The 26,560-nt window shown below is 57.6% G+C and overlaps 1 protein-coding gene across 1 annotated transcript in view; it reads left to right on the top strand.

Moving 5' to 3' along the window:
* Positions 1–26,209, top strand: part of BOP1 (BOP1 ribosomal biogenesis factor) — a 132,225-nt gene extending 106,016 nt beyond the window's left edge. Inside the window, exons 4-16 of the mRNA XM_082284760.1 lie at positions 846–1,000; positions 4,135–4,252; positions 5,313–5,414; positions 8,894–9,106; positions 11,087–11,248; positions 11,426–11,506; positions 12,165–12,234; positions 15,643–15,775; positions 17,074–17,254; positions 20,105–20,393; positions 20,488–20,572; positions 23,025–23,132; positions 25,986–26,209. Of these exons, the coding sequence (XP_082140886.1) occupies positions 846–1,000; positions 4,135–4,252; positions 5,313–5,414; positions 8,894–9,106; positions 11,087–11,248; positions 11,426–11,506; positions 12,165–12,234; positions 15,643–15,775; positions 17,074–17,254; positions 20,105–20,393; positions 20,488–20,572; positions 23,025–23,132; positions 25,986–26,139 (1,851 nt within the window). The 3' untranslated portion in view covers positions 26,140–26,209. The remainder of the gene's footprint in view (positions 1–845; positions 1,001–4,134; positions 4,253–5,312; positions 5,415–8,893; positions 9,107–11,086; positions 11,249–11,425; positions 11,507–12,164; positions 12,235–15,642; positions 15,776–17,073; positions 17,255–20,104; positions 20,394–20,487; positions 20,573–23,024; positions 23,133–25,985) is intronic.
* The last annotated feature ends 351 nt before the right edge of the window (positions 26,210–26,560 follow it).

Raw genomic sequence — 26,560 nt, 5'->3', positions numbered from 1 at the left:
CAAAATCCAGGGAGTCGCGGCCAAAATCCAGGGAATTGCAGCCAGGGACACGGAGATGATCCCGGTCAGAGGCTGGGGGCACAGGGATGCCTGAAATTCAGGGAATCGCAGCTGAAATCCAGGGAATCAGAGTCAAAATCCAGGGAATCGCAGCCCAAATCCAGGGAATCAGAGTCAAAGTTCAGGTAGTCAAAATCCAGGGAATCGCAGCCCAAATCCAGGGATTCGGAGCTCAAATCCAGGGAATCAGTCAAAATCCAGGGAATCGCAGCCCAAATCCAGGGAATCAGAGTCAAAATCCAGGGAATCACAGCCGAAATCCAGGGAACCGCAGCCAGAATCCAGAGAATCGGAGCCCAAAATCCAGGGAATCGGAGCCCAAAATCCAGGGAATCGCAGCTGAAATCCAGGGAATCACAGCCCAAATCCAGGGAATCAGAGTCAAAATCCAGGATCTGGGATCTCTCTGCGCATCTCCAGGGATGGGATCCCAATGGGATCTGGGGCCCGTTCCACATCCCCAGGGATGGGATCCCAATGGGATCTGGGACCTCTCTGCACATCCCCAGGGATGGGATCCCAATGGGATCTGGGACCTCTCTGCACATCCCCAGGGATGGGATCCCAACGGGATCCTCCCCCCCAACTCCACATCCCAAAGAACAGGATCCCGACAGGATCCTTTCCCCAGCTCCCCATTCCCAAGGAGGGACAGAATTCCCATCCCTCCTCCCTTATCCCGGCTCCCTCCCCCTGCTCTCCCTTCAGCCTCTGGAAGCATCTCCGGGGTTTCCCCCGGAATTCCGTGCCCTCCCCTCACGCCGTTCCCTGGGTTTGTCCCGCAGGACATCCGGAACACGGTGGGGAACATTCCCATGGAATGGTACCAGGAATTCCCGCACGTCGGCTACGACCTGGATGGGAGGAGGATCTACAAACCCCTCCGGAGCAAGGACGAGCTGGACCTGTTCCTGGAGAAGATGGAAAACCCGGAATACTGGTGAGAAATCCCGGGAGAGAGGCCCAGGCCGGGCGGGAAAGGGCTTGGAAAACCTTGGGATGGCAGGATCCCGAAGCATCCCGGGACCTCACGGATCTGCTCCGCAGGGGGAGTTTGTGTGGCCACAAACTTGGGGCTTGGAATTGCCCAAATTCCCGGGATTCAGGGTTCTGGAGCCTCCCTGGGGTCTCCCGGGGTGATTCCGGATGTGAGGATTTGGGATCTGGCACGGAGCCGCCCTCCCTCCCATCCATCCTTGGTTGTGTCCCGGGAATCCTTCTGCATCCCGGGAATCCTCTGCACCCTGGGAATCCTCTGCATCCCTGTCCTCATCCCGGGAATCCCTCTGCATCCTGGGAATCCCTCTGCATCCCTGTCCTCATCCCGGGAATCCTCTGCATCCCGGGAATCCCTCTGCATCCCGGGAATCCTCTGCATCCCTGTATCCATATCCCAATCCCAGGAATCCCTGTCCATCCCAGCGATCCCCTTCCCCATCCTGGTGATCCCATCCCTGTCCATCCCGGGAATCCCTGTCCATCCCGGTGATCCCAGTGATCCCTGTCCATCCCGGTGATCCGTGTCCATCCCTGTCCATCCCAGCGATCCCTGTCCATCCCAGTGATCCTGTCCCTGTCCATCCCTGTCCATCCCTGTCCATTCCGGCGATCCGTGTCCATTCCAGCAATCCCATCCCCCATCCCGGCGATCCGTGTCCGTCCCTGTCCATCCCATCCCTGTCCATCCCTGTGATCCGTGTCCATCCCTGTCCATCCCGGTGATCCCTGTCCATCCCTGTGATTCCACCCCCCATCCCAGTGATCCCTGTCCGTCCCCATCCATCCCGGTGATCCGTGTCCATCCCTGTCCATCCCTGGGATCCGTGTCCATCCCATCCCTGTCCATCCCGGCAATCCGTGTCCATCCCAGTCCATCCCGTCCCTGTCCATCCCAGTGATCCCTGTCCATCCCTGTCCATCCCTGTCCATCCCTGTGATCCGTGTCCATCCCTGTCCATCCCTACGATCCGTGTCCATCCTGGTGATCCCTGTCCATCCGTGTCCATCCCTGTCCATCCCTGTCCATCTGTGTCCATCCCTGCGATCCGTGTCCATCCGTGTCCATCCCTGCGATCCGTGTCCATCCATGGGATCCGTGTCCATCCGTGTCCATCCCTGGGATCCGTGTCCATCCCTACGATCCGTGTCCATCCATGGGATCCCTGTCCATCCCTGTGATCTGTGTCCATCCCTGTGATCCGTGTCCATCCCTGTCCATCCCTGTCCATCCCTATGATCCGTGTCCATCCTGGTGATCCCTGTCCATCCCTGCGATCCCGTCCCCCATCCTGGTGATCCGTGTCCATCCCTGGGATCCGTGTCCATCCTGGTGGTCCGTGTCCATCCCGGTGATCCGTGTCCATCCCTGTCCATCCCGGCGATCCCATCCCTGTCCATCCCTACAATCCGTGTCCATCCTGGTGATCCCTGTCCATCCCTGCGATCCCGTCCCCCATCCCTATGATCCGTGTCCATCCCTGGGATCCATGTCCATCCGTGTCCATCCCTGTCCATCCCTGTCCATCCCTGTCCATCCGTGTCCATCCGTGTCCATCCCTGTCCATCCGTGTCCATCCCTGGGATCCGTGTCCATCCCTGTCCATCCGTGTCCATCCCTGGGATCCGTGTCCATCCCTGTCCATCCCTGTCCATCCTGGTGATCCCTGTCCATCCCTGCGATCCCGTCCCCCATCCCTATGATCTGTGTCCATCCCTATGATCCCAGTCCATCCCGTCCCTGTCCATCCCAGTGATCCCTGTCCATCCCTGTCCATCCCTGTCCATCCGTGTCCATCCCTGTCCATCCCTGTGATCCGTGTCCATCCCTGTCCATCCCTGTCCATCCCTGTCCATCCCTGTGATCCGTGTCCATCCCTGTGATCCGTGTCCATCCCTGTCCATCCCTGTCCATCCCTGTGATCCGTGTCCATCCCTACGATCCGTGTCCATCCATGGGATCCCTGTCCATCCCTGTGATCTGTGTCCATCCCTGTGATCCGTGTCCATCCCTGTCCATCCCTGTCCATCCCTGGGATCCGTGTCCATCCTGGTGATCCCTGTCCATCCCTGCGATCCCGTCCCCCATCCCTGTGATCCGTGTCCATCCCTGTGATCCGTGTCCATCCTGGTGGTCCGTGTCCATCCCGGTGATCTGTGTCCATCCCTGTCCATCCCGGCGATCCCATCCCTGTCCATCCCTACGATCCGTGTCCATCCTGGTGATCCCTGTCCATCCCTGCGATCCCGTCCCCCATCCCTATGATCCGTGTCCATCCCTGGGATCCATGTCCATCTGTGTCCATCCCTGTCCATCCGTGTCCATCCCTGGGATCCGTGTCCATCCTGGTGATCCCTGCCCATCCCTGCGATCCCGTCCCCCATCCGTATGATCCGTGTCCATCCCTGGGATCCCTGTCCATCCGTGTCCATCCCTGTCCATCCCTGTGATCCGTGTCCATCCCTGTCCATCCGTGTCCATCCCTGGGATCCGTGTCCATCCCTGTCCATCCCTGTCCATCCGTGTCCATCCTGGTGATCCCTGTCCATCCCTGCGATCCCGTCCCCCATCCCTGGGATCCATGTCCATCCCTGGGATCCGTGTCCATCCTGGTGATCCCTGTCCATCCCTGCGATCCCGTCCCCCATCCCTGTCCATCCATGTCCATCCCTGGGATCCGTGTCCATCCCTGTCCATCCCTGTCCATCCCTGTCCATCCGTGTCCATCCCTGTCCATCCGTGTCCATCCTGGTGATCCCTGTCCATCCCTCCGATCCCGTCCCCCATCCCTGGGATCCGTGTCCATCCCTGGGATCCGTGTCCATCCCTGTCCATCCGTGTCCATCCCTGGGATCTGTGTCCATCCTGGTGATCCCTGTCCATCCCTCCGATCCCGTCCCCCATCCGTATGATCCGTGTCCATCCCTGGGATCCGTGTCCATCCCTGGGATCCGTGTCCATCCGTGTCCATCCCTGTCCATCCGTGTCCATCCCTGCGATCCCGTGTCCATCCGTGTCCATCCCTGTCCATCCCTGGGATCCGTGTCCATCCCTGGGATCCGTGTCCATCCCGGCAGGCGGACGGTGCAGGAGCGGCTGACGGGGGCCGAGGTGCCGCTGTCGGACGAGCAGCTGGAGCTGATCCAGCGCCTCCAGAGGGGACAATTCGGGGACGTCAACTTCGATCCCTATGAGGTGAGGGAGCGATTCCCGCCAGGAACGGGATCAATTCCCGCCGGGAACGGGGTCAATTCCCGCCGGGAACGGGATCAATTCCCGCCGGGAACGGGGTCAATTCCCGCCGGGAACGGGGTCAATTCCCACCGGGAACGGGGTCAATTCCCGCCAGGAACGGGATCAATTCCCGCCGGGAACAGGCACAATTCCCGCTGGGAGCGAGCGCAATTCCTGACGGGAACGGGATCAATTCCCGCTGGGAACGGGGTCAATTCCCGCCGGGAACGGGATCAATTCCCGCTGGGTACGAGATCAATTCCTGCTGGGAATGAGCACAATTCCCGCCGGGAACGGGATCAATTCCCAATGGGAAGGAGGGCAGTTCCCGCTGGGAATGGGCACAATTCCCACTGGGAATGGGCGCAATTCCCACTGGGAACGAGATCAATTCCTGCTGGGAATGAGATCAGTTCCTGCTAGGAACGAGATCAATTCCCAATGGGAAGGAGATCAATTCCCGCCGGGAACGGGCGCAATTCCCACTGGGAATGGGCGTAATTCCTGCTGGGAATGAGATCAATTCCCACCAGGAAGGGGGGCAATTCCCAATGGGAATGAGTGCAGTTCCCACCGGGAACGAGATCAATTCCCTCTGAGAGCGGGATCAATTCCTGCTGGGAAGGAGAGCAATTCCCACCAGGAATGGGATCAATTCCCACTGGGAATGAGCGCAATTCCTGCTGGGAACGGGATCAATTCCTGCCGGGAACGAGATCAATTCCTGCTGGGAAGGAGGGCAATTCCCACTGGAAATGAGCACAATTCCTGCTGGGAACAAGATCAATTCCCACCGGGAACGGGATCAATTCCCACTGGGAATGGGGGAGGGGAGGCCCAGGGATGGAATTCCCACTGGGAATTGTGAGAGGGGAGGCCCCAGGGGTGGAATTCCAACTGAGAATGTGGGAGGGGAGGCCCTGAGGATGGAATTCCCATTGGGAATGTGAGAGGGGAGGCCCTGGGGGTGGAATTCCCGCCGGGAATGTGGTCTGGGGGCTCAGCATTCCCGGTTTTCCAGCCGGCCGTGGATTTCTTCAGCCACGAGGTTCGGATCCATCCCGTGACCAACCGGCCCGCGGACAAACGGAGCTTCATCCCCTCCCTCGTGGAGAAGGAGAAGGTGGGACACGGGCGGGAGAGACCGGAACGCCGGCGGGGGAGGGTGGGAAGATCCCAATGGGATGAGGAGAGTGGGAAGATCCCAATGGGATGAGGAAGGGTGGGAAGATCCCAATGGGATGGGGGCGGGAAGATCCCGGTGGGATGAGGAGGGTGGGAAGATCCCAATGGGATGGGGGTGGGAAGATCCCGGTGGGATGAGGAGGGTGGGAAGATCCCAATGGGATGGGGGTGGGAAGATCCCAATGGGATGAGGAAGGGTGGGAAGATCCCGATGGGATGAGGAGAGTGGGAAGATCCCAATGGGATGAGGAAGGGTGGGAAGATCCCAATGGGATGGGGGTGGGAAGATCCCGGTGGGATGAGGAGAGTGGGAAGATCCCGGTGGGATGAGGAGAGTGGGAAGATCCCGATGGGATGGGGGTGGGAAGATCCCAGTGGGATGAGGAGGGTGGGAAGATCCCGATGGGATGGGGGTGGGAAGATCCCGGTGGGATGAGGAGGGTGGGAAGATCCCGGTGGGATGAGGAAGGGTGGGAAGATCCCAATGGGATGGGGGTGGGAAGATCCCAGTGGGATGAGGAGGGTGGGAAGATCCCGATGGGATGGGGGTGGGAAGATCCCGGTGGGATGAGGAGGGTGGGAAGATCCCGGTGGGATGAGGAAGGGTGGGAAGATCCCAATGGGATGGGGGTGGGAAGATCCCAGTGGGATGAGGAGGGTGGGAAGATCCCGATGGGATGGGGGTGGGAAGATCCCAATGGGATGGGGGTGGGAAGATCCCAATGGGATGAGGAGGGTGGGAAGATCCCGATGGGATGGGGGTGGGAAGATCCCAGTGGGATGGGGGTGGGAAGATCCCGGTGGGATGAGGAAGGGTGGGAAGATCCCAATGGGATGGGGAGGGTGGGAAGATCCCGGTGGGATGAAGAGGATGGAAAAGTCAAAGAGGATGGAAGAGTCAAGGACAATGGAAAGATCCCAGTGGATTGAAGGGATTGGGAAGATCCTGGTGGGATGGGGAGGGTGGAAAAGCTGAGGAGGGTGGGAAGATCCCAGTGGGATGTGGGAGGATGGGAAAAGTCCCAGTGGGAAAATCCCAGTGGGATGAGGAGGGTGGGAAAGCTGAGGAAAGTGGGAAGATCCTGATGGGATGAGGAGATTGGGAAGATCCCGGTGGGATGAGGTTGGAAAAATCCCGGTGGGATGAAAGTGGGAAAGCTGAGGAGGGTGGGAAGATCCCAATGGGAAGGAAAGGGTTGGAAAAGCTCCGGTGGGATGGAAAGGAGGGTGGGAAAGCTGAGAACAGTGGGAAGATCCCGATGGGATGGGGAGGATGGGAAGATCCTGGTGGGATGAGGAGGGTGGAGAAACTCCGGTGGGATGAGGTTGGAAAAATCCCAGTTGGATGAAGGTGGAAAAGCTGAGGAGAGTGGGAAGATCCCAACGGGATGCGGAGATTGGGAAGATCCCAGTGGGGCTGGGAAGGGTGGAAAGGTCCCGGTGGGATGAGGAGAGTGAGAAGATTGGGAGATGGGAGATTGGGAAGATCCTGGTGGGATGAGGAGGGTGGGAAGATCCCGGTGGGATGAGGTTGGGTGGGATCCCGGTGGGAAGATCCCGGTGGGATTGTGAGGGTGGAAAAGCTCCGGTGGGATGAGGTTGGAAAAATCCCGGTGGGATGAAGGTGGGAAAGCTGAGGAGGGTGGGAAGATCCCAACGGGATGAGGAGACTGGGAAGATCCCAACGGGATGCGGAGACCGGGAAGATCCCAGTGGGGCTGGGAAGGGTGGAAAGGTCCCGGTGGGATGAGGAGAGTGAGAAGATCCCGGTGGGATGAGGTTGGAAAAATCCCGGTGGGATGAAGGTGGAAAAGCTGAGGAGAGTGGGAAGATCCCAACGGGATGCGGAGATTGGGAAGATCCCAACGGGATGCGGAGACCGGGAAGATCCCAGTGGGGCTGGGAAGGGTGGAAAGGTCCCGGTGGGATGAGGAGAGTGAGAAGATCCCGGTGGGATTGGGAGAATGGAAAAGCTCCGGTGGGATGAGGTTGGAAAGATCCCGGTGGGATGAGGAGGGTGGAGAGATCCCAGTGGGATTGGGAGGTTGGAAAAGCTGAGGAGAGTGGGAAGATCCCAATGGGATGAGGAGATTGGGAAGATCCCGGTGGGATTGTGAGGGTGGAAAAGCTCCGGTGGGATGAGGTTGGAAAAATCCCAGTTGGATGAAGGTGGAAAAGCTGAGGAAAGTGGGAAGATCCCAACGAGATGAGGAGACTGGGAAGATCCCAACGGGATGCAGAGACCGGGAAGATCCCAGTGGGGCTGGGAAGGGTGGAAAGGTCCCGGTGGGATGAGGAGAGTGAGAAGATCCTGGTGGGATTGGGAGAATGGAAAAGCTCCGGTGGGATGAGGTTGGAAAGATCCCGGTGGGATGAGGAGGGTGGAGAGATCCCAGTGGGATTGGGAGGTTGGAAAAGCTGAGGAGAGTGGGAAGATCCCAACGGGATGAGGAGATTGGGAAGATCCTGGTGGGATTGTGAGGGTGGAAAAGCTCTGGTGGGATGAGGTTGGAAAAATCCCGGTGGGATGAAGGTGGAAAAGCTGAGGAGAGTGGGAAGATCCCAATGGGATGAGGAGACTGGGAAGATCCCAACGGGATGCAGAGATTGGGAAGATCCCAACGGGATGCAGAGACCGGGAAGATCCCAGTGGGGCTGGGAAGGGTGGAAAGGTCCCGGTGGGATGAGGAGAGTGAGAAGATCCCGGTGGGATTGGGAGAATGGAAAAGCTCCGGTGGGATGAGGTTGGAAAAATCCCGGTGGGATGAAGGTGGAAAAGCTGAGGAAAGTGGGAAGATCCCAATGGGATGAGGAGATTGGGAAGATCCTGGTGGGATTGTGAGGGTGGAAAAGCTCCGGTGGGATGAGGTTGGAAAAATCCCAGTTGGATGAAGGTGGAAAAGCTGAGGAGAGTGGGAAGATCCCAACGGGATGCAGAGACCGGGAAGATCCCAGTGGGGCTGGGAAGGGTGGAAAGGTCCCGGTGGGATGAGGAGAGTGAGAAGATCCCGGTGGGATTGGGAGAATAGAAAAGCTCCGGTGGGATGAGGTTGGAAAGATCCCGGTGGGATGAGGAGGGTGGAGAGATCCCAGTGGGATTGGGAGGTTGGAAAAGCTGAGGAGAGTGGGAAGATCCCAACGGGATGAGGAGATTGGGAAGATCCCGGTGGGATTGGGAGAATGGAAAAGCTCCGGTGGGATGAGGTTGGAAAAATCCCGGTGGGATGAAGGTGGAAAAGCTGAGGAAAGTGGGAAGATCCCAATGGGATGAGGAGATTGGGAAGATCCCGGTGGGATTGGGAGAATGGAAAAGCTCCGGTGGGATGAGGCTGGAAAAATCCCGGTGGGATGAAGATGGGAGGAAACCCCTCCCTTCCCCTCCCCATCCCAAATCCCGGGAATTCCACACCCCTGCAGGTGTCCAAGCTGGTCCACGCCATCAAGATGGGCTGGATCCAACCCCGGAAACCCAAGGAAAACATTCCCACGTTTTACGACCTGTGGGCGCGGGAGGATCCCGACTCCATCCTGGGCCGGCACAAGATGCACGTCCCCGCTCCCAAAATCCCGCTGCCGGGACACGCCGAGTCCTACAACCCCCCCCCGGAATTCCTGCTCAGCCCCGAGGAGGTGACGGAACGGGAACGCCGGGAATGCCGAGGAGATCCCCAGGGATTGGGAGGGGATCTGGGGGGATCCCGTGGAGGCTGGAAGTGTTTTCCCAGGGAATTTGTGGGATGTTTCGTGCCTGGAAGTGTCCCAGGCGTCCCGGGATAGTGGGAATTGTGGCTGCCTGCGGAATGGGGTCGGCTCCGAGTTCCCACCCGAACCCGTTCCAGGATCCCGTGGAAGGAAGGGGGAGGTTTGGGATCGGTTCCCAGGAATTGGGGTGGTCGTGATGGAGCCCTGGGATAACTGGGAGAAGGTTCTGGAGCGGGATTTGTCCTGGTGGGATGAAGCCAGAGGGGACGGGGGGGAAAAGGGGGCAGAGAAATCCCAGGGGGATGAGGAGGACGGGAAAGATCCTGGTGGGATGAGGATGGAAAAATCCTGGTGGGATGAGGATGGAAAAGATCCCGGTGGGATGAGGAGGATGGAAAAGATCCCGGTGGGATGAGGATGGAAAAGATCCAATGGGATGAGGATGGAAAAGATCCAATGGGATGAGGATGGAAAAGATCCCGGTGGGATGAGGATGGAAAAATCCTGGTGGGATGAGGATGGAAAAGATCCCGGTGGGATGAGGAGGATGGAAAAGATCCCGGTGGGATGAGGATGGAAAAGATCCAATGGGATGAGGATGGAAAAGATCCCGGTGGGATGAGGAGGGTGGAAAATCCCGGCCAAGGAGCTGCCGATGGGAGCGATCCCGACCCTCGGGAATGGCTCCTCCCGAGCGCAGCGTGTCCCATTCCCATCCCCATTCCCATCCCATTCCCATCCCATTCCCATCCCATTCCCATCCCATTCCCATCCCATTCCCATCCCATCCCATTCCATTCCATTCCCATTCCCATTCCCATCCCATTCCCATCCCATCCCCATTCCCATCCCCATTCCCATCCCCATTCCCATCCCCATTCCCATCCCATTCCCATCCCATTCCCATTCCCATTCCCTTCCCATTCCAAGAATTCCCATCCCATCCCATCCCATTCCTATCCCATCCCCAATTCCAATCCCCATCCCATCCCATTCCCATCCCGTTCCTATTCCCAATCCCAATCCCATTCACATCCCCATACCCATTCCATTCCCAGAATTCCCATCCCTATTCCCAGAATTCCCATCCCATCCCCATCCCATTCCCATCCCCATCCCATTCCCAATCCCATTCCTATTCCCATTCCCTATCCATCCCATCCCCTTCTATCCCATTCCACTCCCTTTCCCATTCTCATCCCATCCCATCCCATCCCCGTTCCCAGAATTCCCATTCCCATCCCCATTCCCATTCCCATCCCCAATCCCATTCCCATCCCCAATCCCATTCCCATCCCATCCCATCCCATCCCATTCACATCCCATCCCCGTTCCCAGAATTCCCATTCCCATCCCATCCCCATCCCATTCCCATCCCCATCCCCATCCCCATTCCCATCCCATTCCCATCCCATTCCCATTACTTTCCCATTCCCAGAATTCCCATCCCATCCCCCATTCCCATTCCCATTCCCCTCCCGTTCCCATCCCCATCCCATTCCCATCCTATCCCCAGAATTCCCATCCCATTCTCATCCCATCCCATCCCATCCCATCCAATTCCATTCCCAATCCCAATCCCATCCCTTCCCCCATCCCATCCCATCCCATTCCCATTCCCAATCCCAATCCCATCCCAATTCTAATCCCAATCCCATCCCATCCCCCATTCCCATCCCATCCCATCCCATCCCCGTCCCCATCCCATTCCATCCCCCATTCCCATTCCCATCCTATTCCCAGAATTCCCATCCCATTCTCATCCCATTCCCATCCCATCCAATTCCATTCCCAATCCCAATCCCATCCCTTCCCGCATCCCAATCCCATCCCTTCCCCCATCCCATCCCATCCCATCCCCCATCCCCATCCCCATTCCCAGAATTCCCAGAATTCCCATTCCCGCAGAAACTGGCCTGGGAGCAGCAGGAGCCGGCCGAGCGGCGCCTGAACTTCATCCCGCAGAAATTCCGGAGCCTCCGCGCCGTTCCCGCCTATTCCCGCTTCATCCACGAGCGCTTCGAGCGCTGCCTCGACCTCTACCTGTGCCCCCGGCAGCGCAAGATGCGGGTGGGGAAATCCCGGATCATCCCGGGAAAAATAAAAAAAAACCGGGAATGAGGGGCTGGGAACGCCGGGAATGCGGGCGGGGGGGGGGGGAGATTCCCGGCTGGAGAACGGAGCTGGGAATGGTTTCCCGGGAAGCTCCGGAGGGTTGGAGCAGCCGGGATTGGTGTCATCCCGCAGGTCAACGTGGATCCCGAGGATCTCATTCCCAAACTTCCGAGGCCGCGGGATCTGCAGCCCTTCCCGACCACGCAGGCCCTGGTGAGGGAGGAGCGGAGCTGGGGACGGGGATTTTTTTCCGGGAATATCGCCCCGGAATCGCGGGGATGGGCGGCCTCGGGAAGCAGGGAAGGGAGTGAGGCCGGGGATTCCCGGGAGAAAAGTGGGATCGAAGGGATCCAGGAGGGATCCAGGGCGGGATCTGCTGGCAGGGAACAGGGACAGGAGCAGAGGGAGCGGCCTTGGGCTGGGATTTTCGGGAATATCGCCCTGGAAAGGGCTGCACGGGCTGGAATTCCGGGCTGGAGCGGCCATTCCCGGCTGGAATCGCCATCGCTGGGGGGGTGGGATGGGCTCAGGGCCGGGATTTGGGATCCCCATTCCCAGGATTTCCCATCCCTGTGGATTTGGGATGGGATCAGGGCCAGGATTTGGGATTTTTGGGGATTTTTGGGGATTTTTTTGGGATTTCCCATCGCTGGGGGTGTGGGATGGGCTCGGGGCCGGGATTTGGGGATCCCCATTCCCAGGATTTCCCATCCCTGTGGGATTTGGGTTCAGGGCTGCCAGATCCCAAATCCCGTGCTCCCTCCAGATCCCAAATCCCTCCTCCCTTCCCGAGGATTCCGGAGGCTCCCAGGGAGGAGCCCCGGAACTCCGAGGATTCGGGATTCTCCCTCATTCCCTGTTTTTTTCCCAGATTTACCGCGGCCATTCCAGCCTGGTCCGGACCCTGAGCGTGTCCCCCACTGGGCAGTGGTTGGTGTCAGGTACGGATCCGCCCCCGGATCGGGAATTCCCGGGAATGGGAGCGGCTGGGAACTGGGAACGGGGAATGGGAGGTACTGGGAATTCGGGAACGGGGAATGGGAGCGGTTGGAATTTGGGAACGGCTGCAATTCCCGGCCCACGGAGCCGTTTTCCAGCTCGGGCTGCTCCACCTGGAATTCCTGGCTCTGGTTTGGGAATGGGGCGGAGATCAGGCGGGAAAAACGATGGCGTGATCCCGATCCCGATCCCGATCCTGGGGTTCCTGCCCCTGGAACAGCCATGGGTGGGAGAGCAGGAGAGCTGCTGGGATGGGAATGGGAATTCTGGGAATTCTGGGAATGGGAATTCTGGGAATGGGAATTCTGGGAATGGGAATGGGAATTCTGGGAATGGGAATGGGGTGGGGTGGGATGGGATGGGAATGGGAATTCTGGGGATGGGATGGGATGGGATGGGATGGGAATGGGGTGGGAATGGAATGGGAATTCTGGGAATGGAATGGGATGGGATGGGATGGGATGGGAATGGGAATGGGGTGGGAATGGGAATGGGAATGGGATGGGAATTCTGGGAATGGGATGGGAATTCTGGGAATGGGATGGGATTGGGAATGGGATGGGAATGGGAACTCTGGGAATGGGAGGGATGGGGATGGGAATTCTGGGAATGGGATGGGATGAGATTGGGAATGGGATGGGAATGGGATGGGAATGGGAATTCTGGGAATTCTGCGAATGGGATGGGATGGGAATGGGGATGGGAATGGGATGGGATGGGATGGGAATTCTGGGAATGGGATGGAATGGGATGGGATGGAATGGGATGGGAATGGGATGGGATGGGATGGGAATGGGATGGGAATTCTGGGAATGGGATGGGATGGGATGGGATGGGATGGGATGGGATGGGAATGGGATGGGAATGGGGATGGGAATGGGAATTCTGGGAATGGGATGGCAATGGGATGGATGGGAATGGGATGGGATTGGGATTGGGATTGGGATGGGAATGGGATGGGAATGGGAAGGGAATTCTGGGAATGGGATGGGGATGGTGTGATGGGGCAGGAGAGGGATTGGGAATTGGGGCAGACAGGGAATTCTGGGGGATCTCAGGGAACCTCAGGGAATCTCAGGGAATCTCAGGGAACCTCAGGGAATCGCGGCCACTGGGAATTGGGAGTGCCAGGGAATCTCAGGCGCTGGGAAGGGAATGGCGGCTGCCAGGGAATGGCTCCTCCTGTTCCCATTCCCATCCCATTCCCGTTCCCATTCGGGTTTCCATTCCCATTCCCATCCCATTCCCGTTCCCATTCGGGTTTCCATTCCCATTCCCGTTCCCATTCCCATTCCCGTTCCCATTCCCGTTCCCATTCCCATTCCCATTCCCATTCCTGTTCCCATTCCCATTCCCGTTCCCGTTCCCATTCCCCTTCCCGTTCCCATTCCCGTTCCCGTTCCCATTCCCGTTCCCATTCCCGTTCCCGTTCCCGTTCCCGTTCCTGCTCCCATTCCCCTTCCCATACCCGTTCCCATTCCCGTTCCCATTCCCGTTCCTGTTCCCATTCCCGTTCCCATCCCATTCCTGTTCCCATTCCCAATCCCGTTCCCATTCCCGTTCTCAATCCCAATCCAAATCCCATCCCAATCCCATTCCCATTCCTATTCCCATCCCATCCCATCCCATCGCACTCCCAATCCCATCCCCATTCCCAATCCCAATCCCATTCCAAATCCCAATCCCATTCCATCCCATCCCCATCCCTTCCCAATCCTGATCCCATCCCATCCCAACCCCAATTCCAATCCCAATCCCATCCAATTCCCAATCCCATTCCTAATCCCATTCCCATCCCCAATCCCTATTCCCATTCCCATCCCATCCCAATCCCAATCCCAATCCCATCCCATTCCCAATTACATCCCATTCCCATCCCATCCCCACCCTAATCCCAATCCGATCCAATCCCATCCCAATCCCATCCCATTCCCATCCCACTCCCATCCCATCCCACTACCAATCCCATTCCCATTCCCATCACCAATCCCTATTCCCATCCCCATTCCCAATCCCAATCCCACTCCCATCCCAAACCCAATCCAATCCCAATCATCCCAATCCCATCCCTTTCCCAATCCCATTCCTAATCCCATTCGCATCCCCAATCCCTATTCCCATTCCCATCCCATCCCAATCCCAATCCCAATCCCATCCCATTCCCATTTACATCCCATTCCCATCCCATCCCCACCCTAATCCCAATCCGATCCAATCCCATCCCAATCCCATCCCATTCCCATCCCACTCCCATCCCATCCCACTACCAATCCCATTCCCATTCCCATCACCAATCCCTATTCCCATCCCCATTCCCAATCCCAATCCCACTCCCATCCCAAACCCAATCCAATCCCAATCATCCCAATCCCATCCCTTTCCCAATCCCATTCCTAATCCCATTCGCATCCCCAATCCCTATTCCCATTCCCATCCCATCCCAATCCCAATCCCAATCCCATCCCATTCCCATTTACATCCCATTCCCATCCCAATCCCATTTCCATCCCATCCCCACCCTAATCCCAATCCGATCCAATCCCATCCCAATCCCATCCCATTCCCATCCCACTCCCATCCCATCCCACTACCAATCCCATTCCCATTCCCATCACCAATCCCTATTCCCATCCCCATTCCCAATCCCAATCTCACTCCCATCCCAAACCCAATCCAATCCCAATCATCCCAATCCCATCCCTTTCCCAATCCCATTCCTAATCCCATTCGCATCCCCAATCCCTATTCTCATTCCCATCCCTTCCCCATCCTAATCCCAATCCAATCCAATCTCAATCCCATTCCCATCCCACTCCCATCCCATCCCCATTTCCATTCCCATTCCCATCCCAATCCCAATCCCATCCCATTCCCAATCCCATCCCATTCCCATCCCAATCCCAATCCCATTTCCATCCCATCCCCACCCTAATCCCAATCCGATCCAATCCCAATTCCCATTCCACTCCCATCCCAATCCCCATCCCACTCCAATCCCATGGCACTCCCAATCCCATTCCCATTCGCATCCCCAATCCCTATTCCCATCCCCATTCCCAATCCCAATCCCATCCCATTCCAAACCCAATCCCATTCCCATCCCATCCCATTCCGAACCCAATCCCAATCCCAATCCCATCCGCCATCCCATCCCAATCCCGTCCCATCCCATCCCCAATCCCAATCCTATCCAATCCCATTCCCATTCCCATTCTCATTCCCATCCCTCTCCCATCCCATCCCATCCCATTCCAATCCCAATCCCATCCCATCCCCATCCCAATCCCGAACCCATCCCCATCCCAATCCCATCCCAATCCCATCCCAATCCCAATCCCATCCCGTCCCAGGCTCCGACGACGGCACGCTGCGTTTCTGGGAGGTGAGCAGCGCCCGCTGCCTCCGCACCCTTCCCGTCGGATCCGTGGTCAAGAGCGTGGCCTGGAATCCCAATCCCAGCATCTCCCTGGTGGCCGTGGCTGTGTGAGTTCCCCGGGATCCTTCCCGGATTCCCTCGGGATCAGGGATCCCGGATCCGCAGTTCAGTCGGGATCGGCCGAATCCATCCCGGTGTTCCCATTTCCCAGCCCGGGGGCTCCTCCGGGGCCGCAGCCATCATTCCCTGCCTCGGGAATGGTGCTGGATCCTCCTTTTCCCTCTTCTTATTCCCTCCTAAACCCCTTCTAACTCCCTAATCCCCTCCTAACTCCTTAATCCCCTCCTAACTCCCTAATTCTCTCCTAATTCCCTAATCCCCTCCTAACTCCTTTCATCTCCCCCAATTCCCTCCCAATTTCTTCCTAATTCCTGGTTTTTCCCCTCCTAAACCCCTCCTAATTCCCTAATCCCCTCCTAACTCCTTAATCCCCTCCTAACTCCCTAATCCCCTCCTTTTTCCATCCTTATCCCTCTTTATTCCCTCTTTTTTTTCCCCTCCCTATTCCCAACTTATTCCCTCCTTTTTCCCTCCCACTTCCCTCCTCAATCCCTCCCCGTTGAATGTCCTGGCACCTGGCAGATCCCACAAATCCCTCCCTGCGTCCCAATCCCGATCCCACAAGAGGATTCCTTGATCCCAGGTTTCCCCCTGATCCCAGATTTCCCCCTGATCCCGATCCCAATCCCATTCCCCAGGGATGAGCAGCTGCTCCAGGGAGGGTTCCCTGATCCCAGAGGATTCCTTGATCCTGGATTTCCCCCTGATCCCAGATTTCCCCTGATCCCATTCCCCAGGGATGAGCAGGAGCTCCAGGGAGGGTTCACTGATCGCAGAGGATTCCTTGATCCCTGATTTCCCCCTGATCCCAGATTTTCCCCGATCCCATTCCCTAGGGATGAGCAGGAGCTCCAAGGGAGTGTTCCCTGATCCTGGATTTCCCCCTGATCCCGGATTTCCCCTGATCCCGATCCCAATCCCAATCCCGTTCCCTAGGGATGAGCAGCTGCTCCAGGGGAGGGTTCCCTGATCCCAGATTTCCCCTGATCCCAGATTTCCCTCTGATCCCAATCCCATTCCCCAGGGATGAGCAGGAGCTCCAGGGAGGGTTCCCTGATCCCAGAGGATTCCTTGATCCCTGATTTCCCCCTGATCCCAGATTCCCCTGATCCCAATCCCATTCCCCAGGGATGAGCAGGAGCTCCAGGAAGGGTTCCCTGATCCCCGATTTCCCCCTGATCCCGGATTTTGCCCAATCCCATTCCCTAGGGATGAGCAGGAGCTCCAGGGGAGGCTTCCCTGATCCCGGATTCCCCCTGATCCCGATCCCAATCCCATTCCCTAGGGATGAGCAGGTGCTCCTGGTGAATCCGGGCCTCGGGGACCGGCTGCTGGTGGCGGCCACGGATCAGCTCCTGGATTCCTGGGAGGCTCCGGAGGAGGAGCGGATCCAGCCCGTCCGCTGGATCCCGGCCGGCCCCGAGGAGCGCGGGAAGGGGATCCGGCTGCTGGTGCAGCACGGCAAGGTGGGATCGGCATTCCCGGGATTCAGGGGTGGGGGGATCGGCATTGCCGGGATTTGGGTGGGATCGGCATTCCCGGGATTTGGGTGGGATTGGCATTGCCGGGATTTGGGTGGGATCGGCATTCCCGGGATTTGGGTGGGATTGGCATTGCCGGGATTTGGGTGGGATCGGCATTCCCGGGATTTGGGTGGGATTGGCATTCCCGGGATTCAGGGGTGGTGGGATCGGCATTCCCAGGATTTGGGGAGAGATTGGGATTCCCGGGATCTGGGGGGATCGGCATTCCCAGGATTTGGGCAGGATCAGCATTCCCAGGATTTGGGGGGATCGGCATTCCCGGGATCTGGGTGGGATCGGGATTCCCAGGATCTGGGTGGGATCGGCATTCCCGGGATCTGGGTGGGATCGGAATTCCCGGGATCTGGGTGGGATCGGGATTCCCAGGATCTGGGTGGGATCAGCATTCCCGGGATCTGGGTGGGATCGGAATTCCCAGGATCTGGGGTGGGATCGGCATTCCCGGGATCTGGGTGGGATCAGCATTCCCAGGATCCGGGTGGGATCGGCATTCCCAGGATCCGGGTGGGATCGGCATTCCCAGGATTTGGGGGGATCGGCATTCCCAGGATCGGGGTGGGATCAGCATTCCCAGGATCTGGGTGGGATCGGCATTCCCAGGATCTGGTGGGATCGGCATTCCCAGGATTTGGGGGGATCGGCATTCCCGGGATCTGGGGGGGATCAGCATTCCCAGAATCTGGGGGGGATCGGCATTCCCGGGATCTGGGTGGGATCAGCATTCCCAGGATCCGGGTGGGATCGGCATTCCCAGGATCCGGGTGGGATCGGCATTCCCAGGATTTGGGGGGATCGGCATTCCCAGGATCGGGGTGGGATCAGCATTCCCAGGATCTGGGTGGGATCGGCATTCCCAGGATCTGGTGGGATCGGCATTCCCAGGATTTGGGGGGATCGGCATTCCCGGGATCTTGGGGGGATCGGCATTCCCAGAATCTGGGGGGGATCGGCATTCCCGGGATCTGGGTGGGATCGGAATTCCCAGGATCTGTGTGGGATCGGCATTCCCAGGATCTGGGAGGTTGTGGGATCAATCCCAGCCCGGGATCCTGGCAGGATCCTCGTTCCCGTGTTGCATCCCGAGGGACAGAATTCCCAGGGGATCCTTGGTCCCTGCTCCGCATCCCAAGGGAGGGATCCCCGCAGTCCGGAGGCTCCTTGTCCATCCCCGAATCCCTTCCCATTCCCGGCAATCCCGGAGCCTTTCCCAGGGGGTGGGGGAGGGGGATTCTCCCCAGCCCCACATTCCGGGGATCCCCGGGAACATTTCCCGGCTCCTCGGAGCCGCCGGAATTCCAGCTGGGATTGGCCCCTTTTCCCAGCTTTTCCCGGGAATCCCCGGCCTCCGGCCCTGCCCTGCTTCCCGAGGCCGCCCATCCCCGTTTGCCCGCAATTCCAGGGGGATATTCCCGAAAATCCCAGCCCGAGGCCGCTCCCTCTGCTCCTGTCCCTGTTCCCTGCCAGCAGATCCCGCCCTGGATCCCTCCTGGATCCCTTCGATCCCACTTTTCTCCCGGGAATTCCCCATTCCCTTCTTCCCATTCCCACCAACCAAACCCCGCTCTCAGCCCTTCCCAAATCCCTCCGTTCCCGCTCCAGGGAGCTCCGGGATGATCCGGAGGGTTGGGATTTTACCCGTCCCATCCCCATTCCCATCCCCATCCCCATTCCAATTCCATCCCATCCCATCCCATCTCATCCCATTCCCATCCCAATCCAATTCCCATCCCCATTCCCATCCCATCCCATCCCATCCCATTCCCATTCCCATTCCCATTCCCATCCCATCCCATTCCCGTTCCCATTCCCATCCCCATCCCCATCCCCATTCCCATCCCATCCCATCTCATCCCATTCCCATCCCAATCCAATTCCCATCCCATTCCCATCCCAATCCCATTCCCAATCCCATCCCATTCCCATTCCCATCCCAATCCCATTCCCAATCCCATCCCATCCCATTCCCATTCCCATCCCAATCCCATTCCCAATCCCATCCAATCCCATTCCCATCCCAATCCCATTCCCATTCCCATCCCATTCCCATCCCATTCCCATTCCCATCCCATTCCCATCCCGTTCCCATCCCATTCCCATTCCCATCCCCATTCCCATCCCATTCCCTTCCCATTCCCATCCCTGGACCCTCCGACCGAACCCCGCTCTCACCCCTTCCCAAATCCCTCCATTCCCGCTCTGGGGAGCCCCGGGATGATCCAGAAGATCGGGATCACGGGATCTCACCCCTATCCCATATCCCGCATCCCATCCCCATTCCCGCCCTGGGGAGCTCTGGGATGATCCGGAGGGTCGGGATCTCACCTGTATCCCATATCCCATTCCCATATCCCATTCACGTATCCCATATCCCACATCCCATATCCCATATCCCACATCCTGTATCCCACATCCTGTATCCCACATCCCATATCCCACATCCCATATCCCATATCCCACATCCCATATCCCATATCCCACATCCCACATCCCATATCCCATTCCCACATCCCACACCCCGTATCCCACATCCCACACCCCGTATCCCATATCCCATTCCCACACCCCGTATCCCATATCCCACACCCCGTATCCCACATCCCATATCCCATTCCCACATCCCACATCCCATATCCCATTCCCACATCCCACATCCCATATCCCACATCCCACATCCCACATCCCATATCCCATTCCCACACCCCGTATCCCACATCCCACACCCCGTATCCCACATCCCATATCCCATTCCCACACCCCGTATCCCTCCGGCAGCCGGTGACGCAGGTGACGTGGCACGCCAAGGGCGATTACTGGGCCTCGGTGCTCCGCAATCCCGGCAGCCGCCAGGTGCTGATCCACCAGAGCAGCCGCCGCTGGAGCCAGGATCCCTTCCGGAAAAGCCCGGGAATGATCCAGTGCGTGCGTTTCCACCCGCTCCGGCCCTATTTCCTGGTGGCCTCGCAGCGCTCCGTGCGCGTCTACAACCTGCTCCGCCAGGAGCTCACCAAGAAGCTCCAGAGCAACTGCCAGTGGATCTCCAGCATGGCCGTGCATCCCGGAGGTACGAACGGGGGGGCGCCGGGATTCCCGGGAATGCCGCCGTTCCCGAGGGATGGCCGGAGCCGAGTCCCGCTGAGCCCGGCGCTCTTCCGTAGGGGACAACGTCATCTGCGGCAGCTACGACAGCAAACTGGCCTGGTTTGACCTGGACCTGTCCACGCGGCCCTACCGGGTGCTCCGGTGAGTCCCGGAATTCCCGCTGGGTTCCCGAGTCTGTGGAGGTGCTGGGATCTGTTGGGATCGGCTGGGATCCGCTGGGGTTATGCCGGGAGCGTCCCGGCGCTCGGTGGTAGCCGGAAATCCCGGTTTGGGCCGGGTTTCTGTGGGGATGGGAGGCCTGGGTTGGTCTGTTATCCCAAGTAATCCGGGGTTGTTATCCCGAATTATCTGGGGTTGTTATCCCGAGTAATCCAGGGTTGTTATCCCGAATTATCCGGGGTTGTTATCCCAAGTTATCCGGGGTTGTTATCCCGAATTATCCGGGGTTGTTATCCCGAGTTATCCGGGGTTGTTATCCCAAGTTATCCGGGGTTGTTATCCCGAATTATCCGGGGTTGTTATCCCAAGTTATCCGGGGTTGTTATCCCGAATTATCCGGGGTTGTTATCCCGAATTATCCGGGGTTGTTATCCCAAGTTATCCAGGGTTGTTATCCCGAATTATCCGGGGTTGTTATCCCGAATTATCCAGGGTTGTTATCCCAAGTTATCCAGGGTTGTTATCCCGAATTTTCCAGGGTTGTTATCCCGAATTATCTGGGGTTGTTATCCCGAATTATCCCAGGTTGTTATCCCGAATTATCCAGGGTTGTTATCCCGAATTATCTGGGGTTGTTATCCCGAATTATCTCGGTTGTTATCCCGAATTATCTGGGGTTGTTATCCCGAATTATCCGGGGTTGTTATCCCAAGTTATCCAGGGTTGTTATCCCGAATTATCCGGGGTTGTTATCCCGAATTATCTGGGGTTGTTATCCCAAGTTATCCAGGGTTGTTATCCCGAATTTTCCAGGGTTGTTATCCCGAATTATCTGGGGTTGTTATCCCGAATTATCCCAGGTTGTTATCCCAAATTATCCGGGGTTGTTATCCCAAGTTTTCCAGGGTTGTTATCCCAAGTTATCCGGGGTTGTTATCCTGAATTATCTGGGGTTGTTATCCCAAGTTATCTGGGGTTGTTATCCCGAATTATCCCAGGTTGTTATCCCGAATTATCCCAGGTTGTTATCCCGAATTATCTGGGGTTGTTATCCCGAATTATCCGGGGTTGTTATCCCGAATTATCTGGGGTTGTTATCCCAAGTTATCCAGGGTTGTTATCCCGAATTTTCCAGGGTTGTTATCCCGAATTATCCGGGGTTGTTATCCCGAATTATCCCAGGTTGTTATCCCGAATTATCCGGGGTTGTTATCCCAAGTTTTCCAGGGTTGTTATCCCGAATTATCCGGGGTTTTTATCCCGAATTATCTGGGGTTGTTATCCCAAGTTATCCAGGGTTGTTATCCCGAATTATCCGGGGTTGTTATCCCAAGTTATCCGGGGTTGTTATCCCGAATTATCCCAGGTTGTTATCCCGAATTATCCGGGGTTGTTATCCCAAGTAATCTGGGGTTGTTATCCCGAATTATCCGGGGTTGTTATCCCGAATTATCTGGGGTTGTTATCCCGAATTATCCGGGGTTGTTATCCCAAGTTATCTGGGGTTTTTATCCCGAATTATCCCAGGTTGTTATCCCGAATTATCCGGGGTTGTTATCCCGAATTATCCAGGGTTGTTATCCCAGGCCGTTATCCCGGTTTTCCTGGGCTGTTATCCCCATTATCCCAGGCCGTTATCCCAGTTTTCCTGGGCCGTTATCCCCATTATCCCAGGCCATTCTCCTGGTTTTCCCTGGCCGTTATCCCCATTTTCCCAGGCCATTATCCTGGTTTTCCCTGGGCCATTATCCCCGTTATCCCAGGCCATTATCCCGGTTTTCCTGGGCCGTTATCCCAGGCCATTATCCTGGTTTTCCCTGGGCCATTATCCCCATTATCCCAGGCCATTATCCCGGTTTTCCTGGGCTGTTATCCCTGTTATCCCAGGCCGTTATCCCGGTTTTCCCCGACCGTTAACCCTGTTATCCCAGGCCGTTATCCCGGTTTTCCTGGGCCGTTATCCCAGGCCATTATCCCGGTTTTCCTGGGCCGTTATCCCTGGCCATTATCCTGGTTTTCCCTGGGCCATTATCCCTGTTATCCCAGGCTGTTATCCCAGTTTCCCTGGGCCATTATCCCTGTTATCCCAGGCTGTTATCCCGGTTTTCCTGGGCTGTTATCCCCGTTATCCCAGGCCATTATCCTGGTTTTCCCTGTGCCATTATCCCCATTATCCCAGGCTGTTATCCCGGTTTTCCCCAGGCCGTTATCCCTCTTATCCATGGCCGTTATCCCAGGCCATTATCCCAGTTTCCCCAGGCCATTATCCCCATTATCCCAGGCCGTTATCCCGGTTTTCCTTGGCCGTTAACCCTGTTATCCCAGGCCATTATCCCGGTTTTCCCTGGGCCATTATCCCCGTTATCCCAGGCCGTTTTCCCGGTTTTTCCCGGGCCGTTATCCCGGCGTTCCCCGCTGATTTCCCGCTTTCCAGGCACCACCGCCGCGCCCTGCGCTCCGTGGCGTTCCACCGCCGCTATCCGCTCTTCGCCTCCGGCTCCGACGACGGCACCGTCATCGTCTGCCACGGCATGGTCTACAAGTACGGATCGCCGGGATCGCCGGGATCGCCGGGATCCGATCCCTCTTTTTGGGCTCCTCGGGGTGGTTTGGGGGATCCCGGAATTACCCGGGATTGGATCCCAAAAATATCTGGGATTGGACCCCTTTTTTTGGGCTCCTTGGGGTGGTTTGGGGGATCCCGGAATTACCCGGGATTGGATCCCAATGATATCCGGGATTGGATCCCAAAGATATCCGGGATTGGATCCCAAAGATTATCCGGGAATGGATCCAAAAGATATCCGGGATCCGATCCCTCTTTTTGGGCTCCTTGGGGTGGTTTGGGGGATCCTGGAGTTACCCGGGATTGGATCCCAAAGATCTCCGGGATCGGGTCCCTCCCGTTGGGCTCTGGGGTGGGAGCAGCGTTTTGGGACCCCCATGGTGGGCGGAACTCCAGGAATTCCCATTCCCACTCCCACAATTCCCATTCCCACTCCCATCATCCCCATTCCCACTCCCATAATCCCCATCCCCACTCCCACAATCCCCATTCCCACTCCCACAATTCCCATCCTCACTCCCATAATCCCCCATCCCCGCTCCCATCATCCCCATTCCCACTCCCACAATCCCCATCCCCACTCCCATAATTCCCATCCCCACTCCCACAATCCCCATTCCCACTCCCACAATTCCCATCCCCACTCCCACAATTCCCATCCCCACTCCCACAATCCCCATTCCCACTCCCATCATTCCCATTCCCGCTCCCATCATTCCCGTTCCCACTCCCATCATCCCCACTCCCACTCCCATCATCCCCATTCCCACTCCCACAATCCCCATTCCCACTCCCATAATTCCCATTCCCACTCCCATCATCCCCATCCTCACTCCCATAATCCCCATTCCCGCTCGGATAATCCCCGTTCCGGCGGCGGTGGTGGATTCCCGCTGTGGTAATTCCCATTCCCACTCCCATCATTCCCATTCCCACTCCCATAATCCCCATCCCCACTCCCATCATCCCCATTCCCACTCCCATAATCCCCATTCCCACTCCCATAATCCCCATCCCCACTCCCACAATCCCCATTCCCACTCCCACAATTCCCATCCCCGCTCCCATCATCCCCATTCCCACTCCCATAATTCCCATTCCCACTCCCACAATTCCCATCCCCACTCCCATAATTCCCATTCCCACTCCCATCATCCCCATTCCCACTCCCATCATCCCCATCCTCACTCCCACAATCCCCATCCCCACTCCCATAATTCCCATCCCCACTCCCACAATCCCCATTCCCACTCCCATAATTCCCATTCCCACTCCCACAATTCCCATCCCCACTCCCATAATCCCCATTCCCGCTCGGATACTCCCCGTTCCAGCAGCGGTGGCGGATTCCCGCTGTGGTAATTCCCGTTCCCACTCCCATAATTCCCATCCCCACTCCCACAATTCCCATCCCCACTCCCACAATCCCCATCCCCACTCCCACAATCCCCATTCCCACTCCCACAATTCCCATTCCCACTCCCACAATTCCCATCCCCACTCCCATAATTCCCATTCCCGCTCGGATAATCCCCGTTCCGGCGGCGGTGGTGGATTCCCGCTGTGGTAATTCCCATTCCCACTCCCATAATTCCCATCCCCACTCCCACAATCCCCATCCCCACTCCCATAATTCCCATCCCCACTCCCATCATTCCCATTCCCACTCCCACAATTCCCATCCTCACTCCCACAATCCCCATCCCCACTCCCATAATTCCCATTCCCACTCCCACAATTCCCATCCTCACTCCCATAATCCCCATTCCCGCTCGGATAATCCCCGTTCCGGCGGCGGTGGCGGATTCCCGCTGTGGTAATTCCCGTTCCCACTCCCATCATTCCCATTCCCGCTCCCATAATCCCCATTCCCACTCCCATCATTCCCATTCCCACTCCCACAATCCCCATCCCCACTCCCATAATTCCCATCCTCACTCCCACAATCCCCATCCCCACTCCCACAATTCCCATCCCCACTCCCACAATTCCCATTCCCACTCCCATCATTCCCATTCCCACTCCCACAATTCCCATCCTCACTCCCATAATCCCCATTCCCGCTCGGATAATCCCCGTTCTGGCGGCGGTGGCGGATTCCCGCTGTGGTAATTCCCATTCCCACTCCCATCATTCCCGTTCCCACTCCCATCATCCCCATCCCCACTCCCATAATTCCCATTCCCACTCCCATAATTCCCATTCCCACTCCCACAATCCCCATTCCCACTCCCATAATCCCCATCCCCACTCCCATAATTCCCACCCCCACTCCCATCATTCCCATTCCCACTCCCACAATTCCCATCCTCACTCCCACAATTCCCATTCCCACTCCCATAATCCCCATTCCCACTCCCATAATCCCCATCCCCACTCCCACAATTCCCATTCCCACTCCCATCATCCCCATCCCCACTCCCATCATCCCCATTCCCACTCCCATAATTCCCATTCCCACTCCCATAATCCCCATCCCCACTCCCACAATCCCCATTCCCACTCCCATAATCCCCATTCCCACTCCCATAATCCCCATTCCCACTCCCATAATCCCCATTCCCACTCCCACAATCCCCATTCCCACTCCCACAATTCCCATCCCCACTCCCACAATTCCCATCCTCACTCCCATAATCCCCATTCCCGCTCGGATAATCCCCCTTCCGGCGGCGGTGGCGGATTCCCGCTGTGGTAATTCCCGTTCCCACTCCCATCATCCCCATCCCCGCTCCCATAATCCCCATCCCCGCTCCCCTCATCCCCGTTCCCGCTGGGATAATCCCGGTTCCGGCGGCGCTGGCTGACTCCGGCTGCTCCTCCCGGCAGTGACCTGCTGCAGAACGCGCTGCTGGTGCCGCTCAAGGTGCTCAAGGGCCACGCGCCCACGCTCGACCTCGGCGTCCTCGACGTCGCCTTCCACCCCCAGCAGCCCTGGCTCTTCTCCGCCGGCGCCGACGGCACCGTGCGCCTCTACACCTGACCCTCCTCGCCGGGATCCACCGGGATCCACCGGGATCCGATGCGGCCGGAATTCCCGCCCACAGTGTTCAATAAAGGCTTTTTCTGGATACAATCCCGGGCTCTTTGTCTCCTGAATTCCCCGATGGGCCCCCATCCCCATTCCCACATCCCCTGGGTGTCCCCATCCCGATCCCATTCCCACATTCCCCGGGTGTCCCCATTCCCACATCCCCCCATGTCCCCATTCCCACATTCCCAAGTGTCCCCATCCCGATCCCATTCCCATTCCCACATCCCCAGGTGTCCCCATCCTGATCCCATTCCCACATTCCCAAGTGTCCCCATCCCAATCCCATTCCCATTCCCACATCCCCCAGGTGTCCCCATCCCGATCCCATTCCCACATTCCCAAGTGTCCCAATCCCAATCCCATTCCCATT

Source organism: Coloeus monedula (genome assembly GCF_965178545.1).
Source record: "Coloeus monedula genome assembly, chromosome: 1".
In the NCBI taxonomy this organism is placed as follows: domain Eukaryota; kingdom Metazoa; phylum Chordata; class Aves; order Passeriformes; family Corvidae; genus Coloeus; species Coloeus monedula.
Note: the sequence above shows the minus strand (reverse complement) of the source record. Positions and strands in the feature narration are given on the sequence as shown.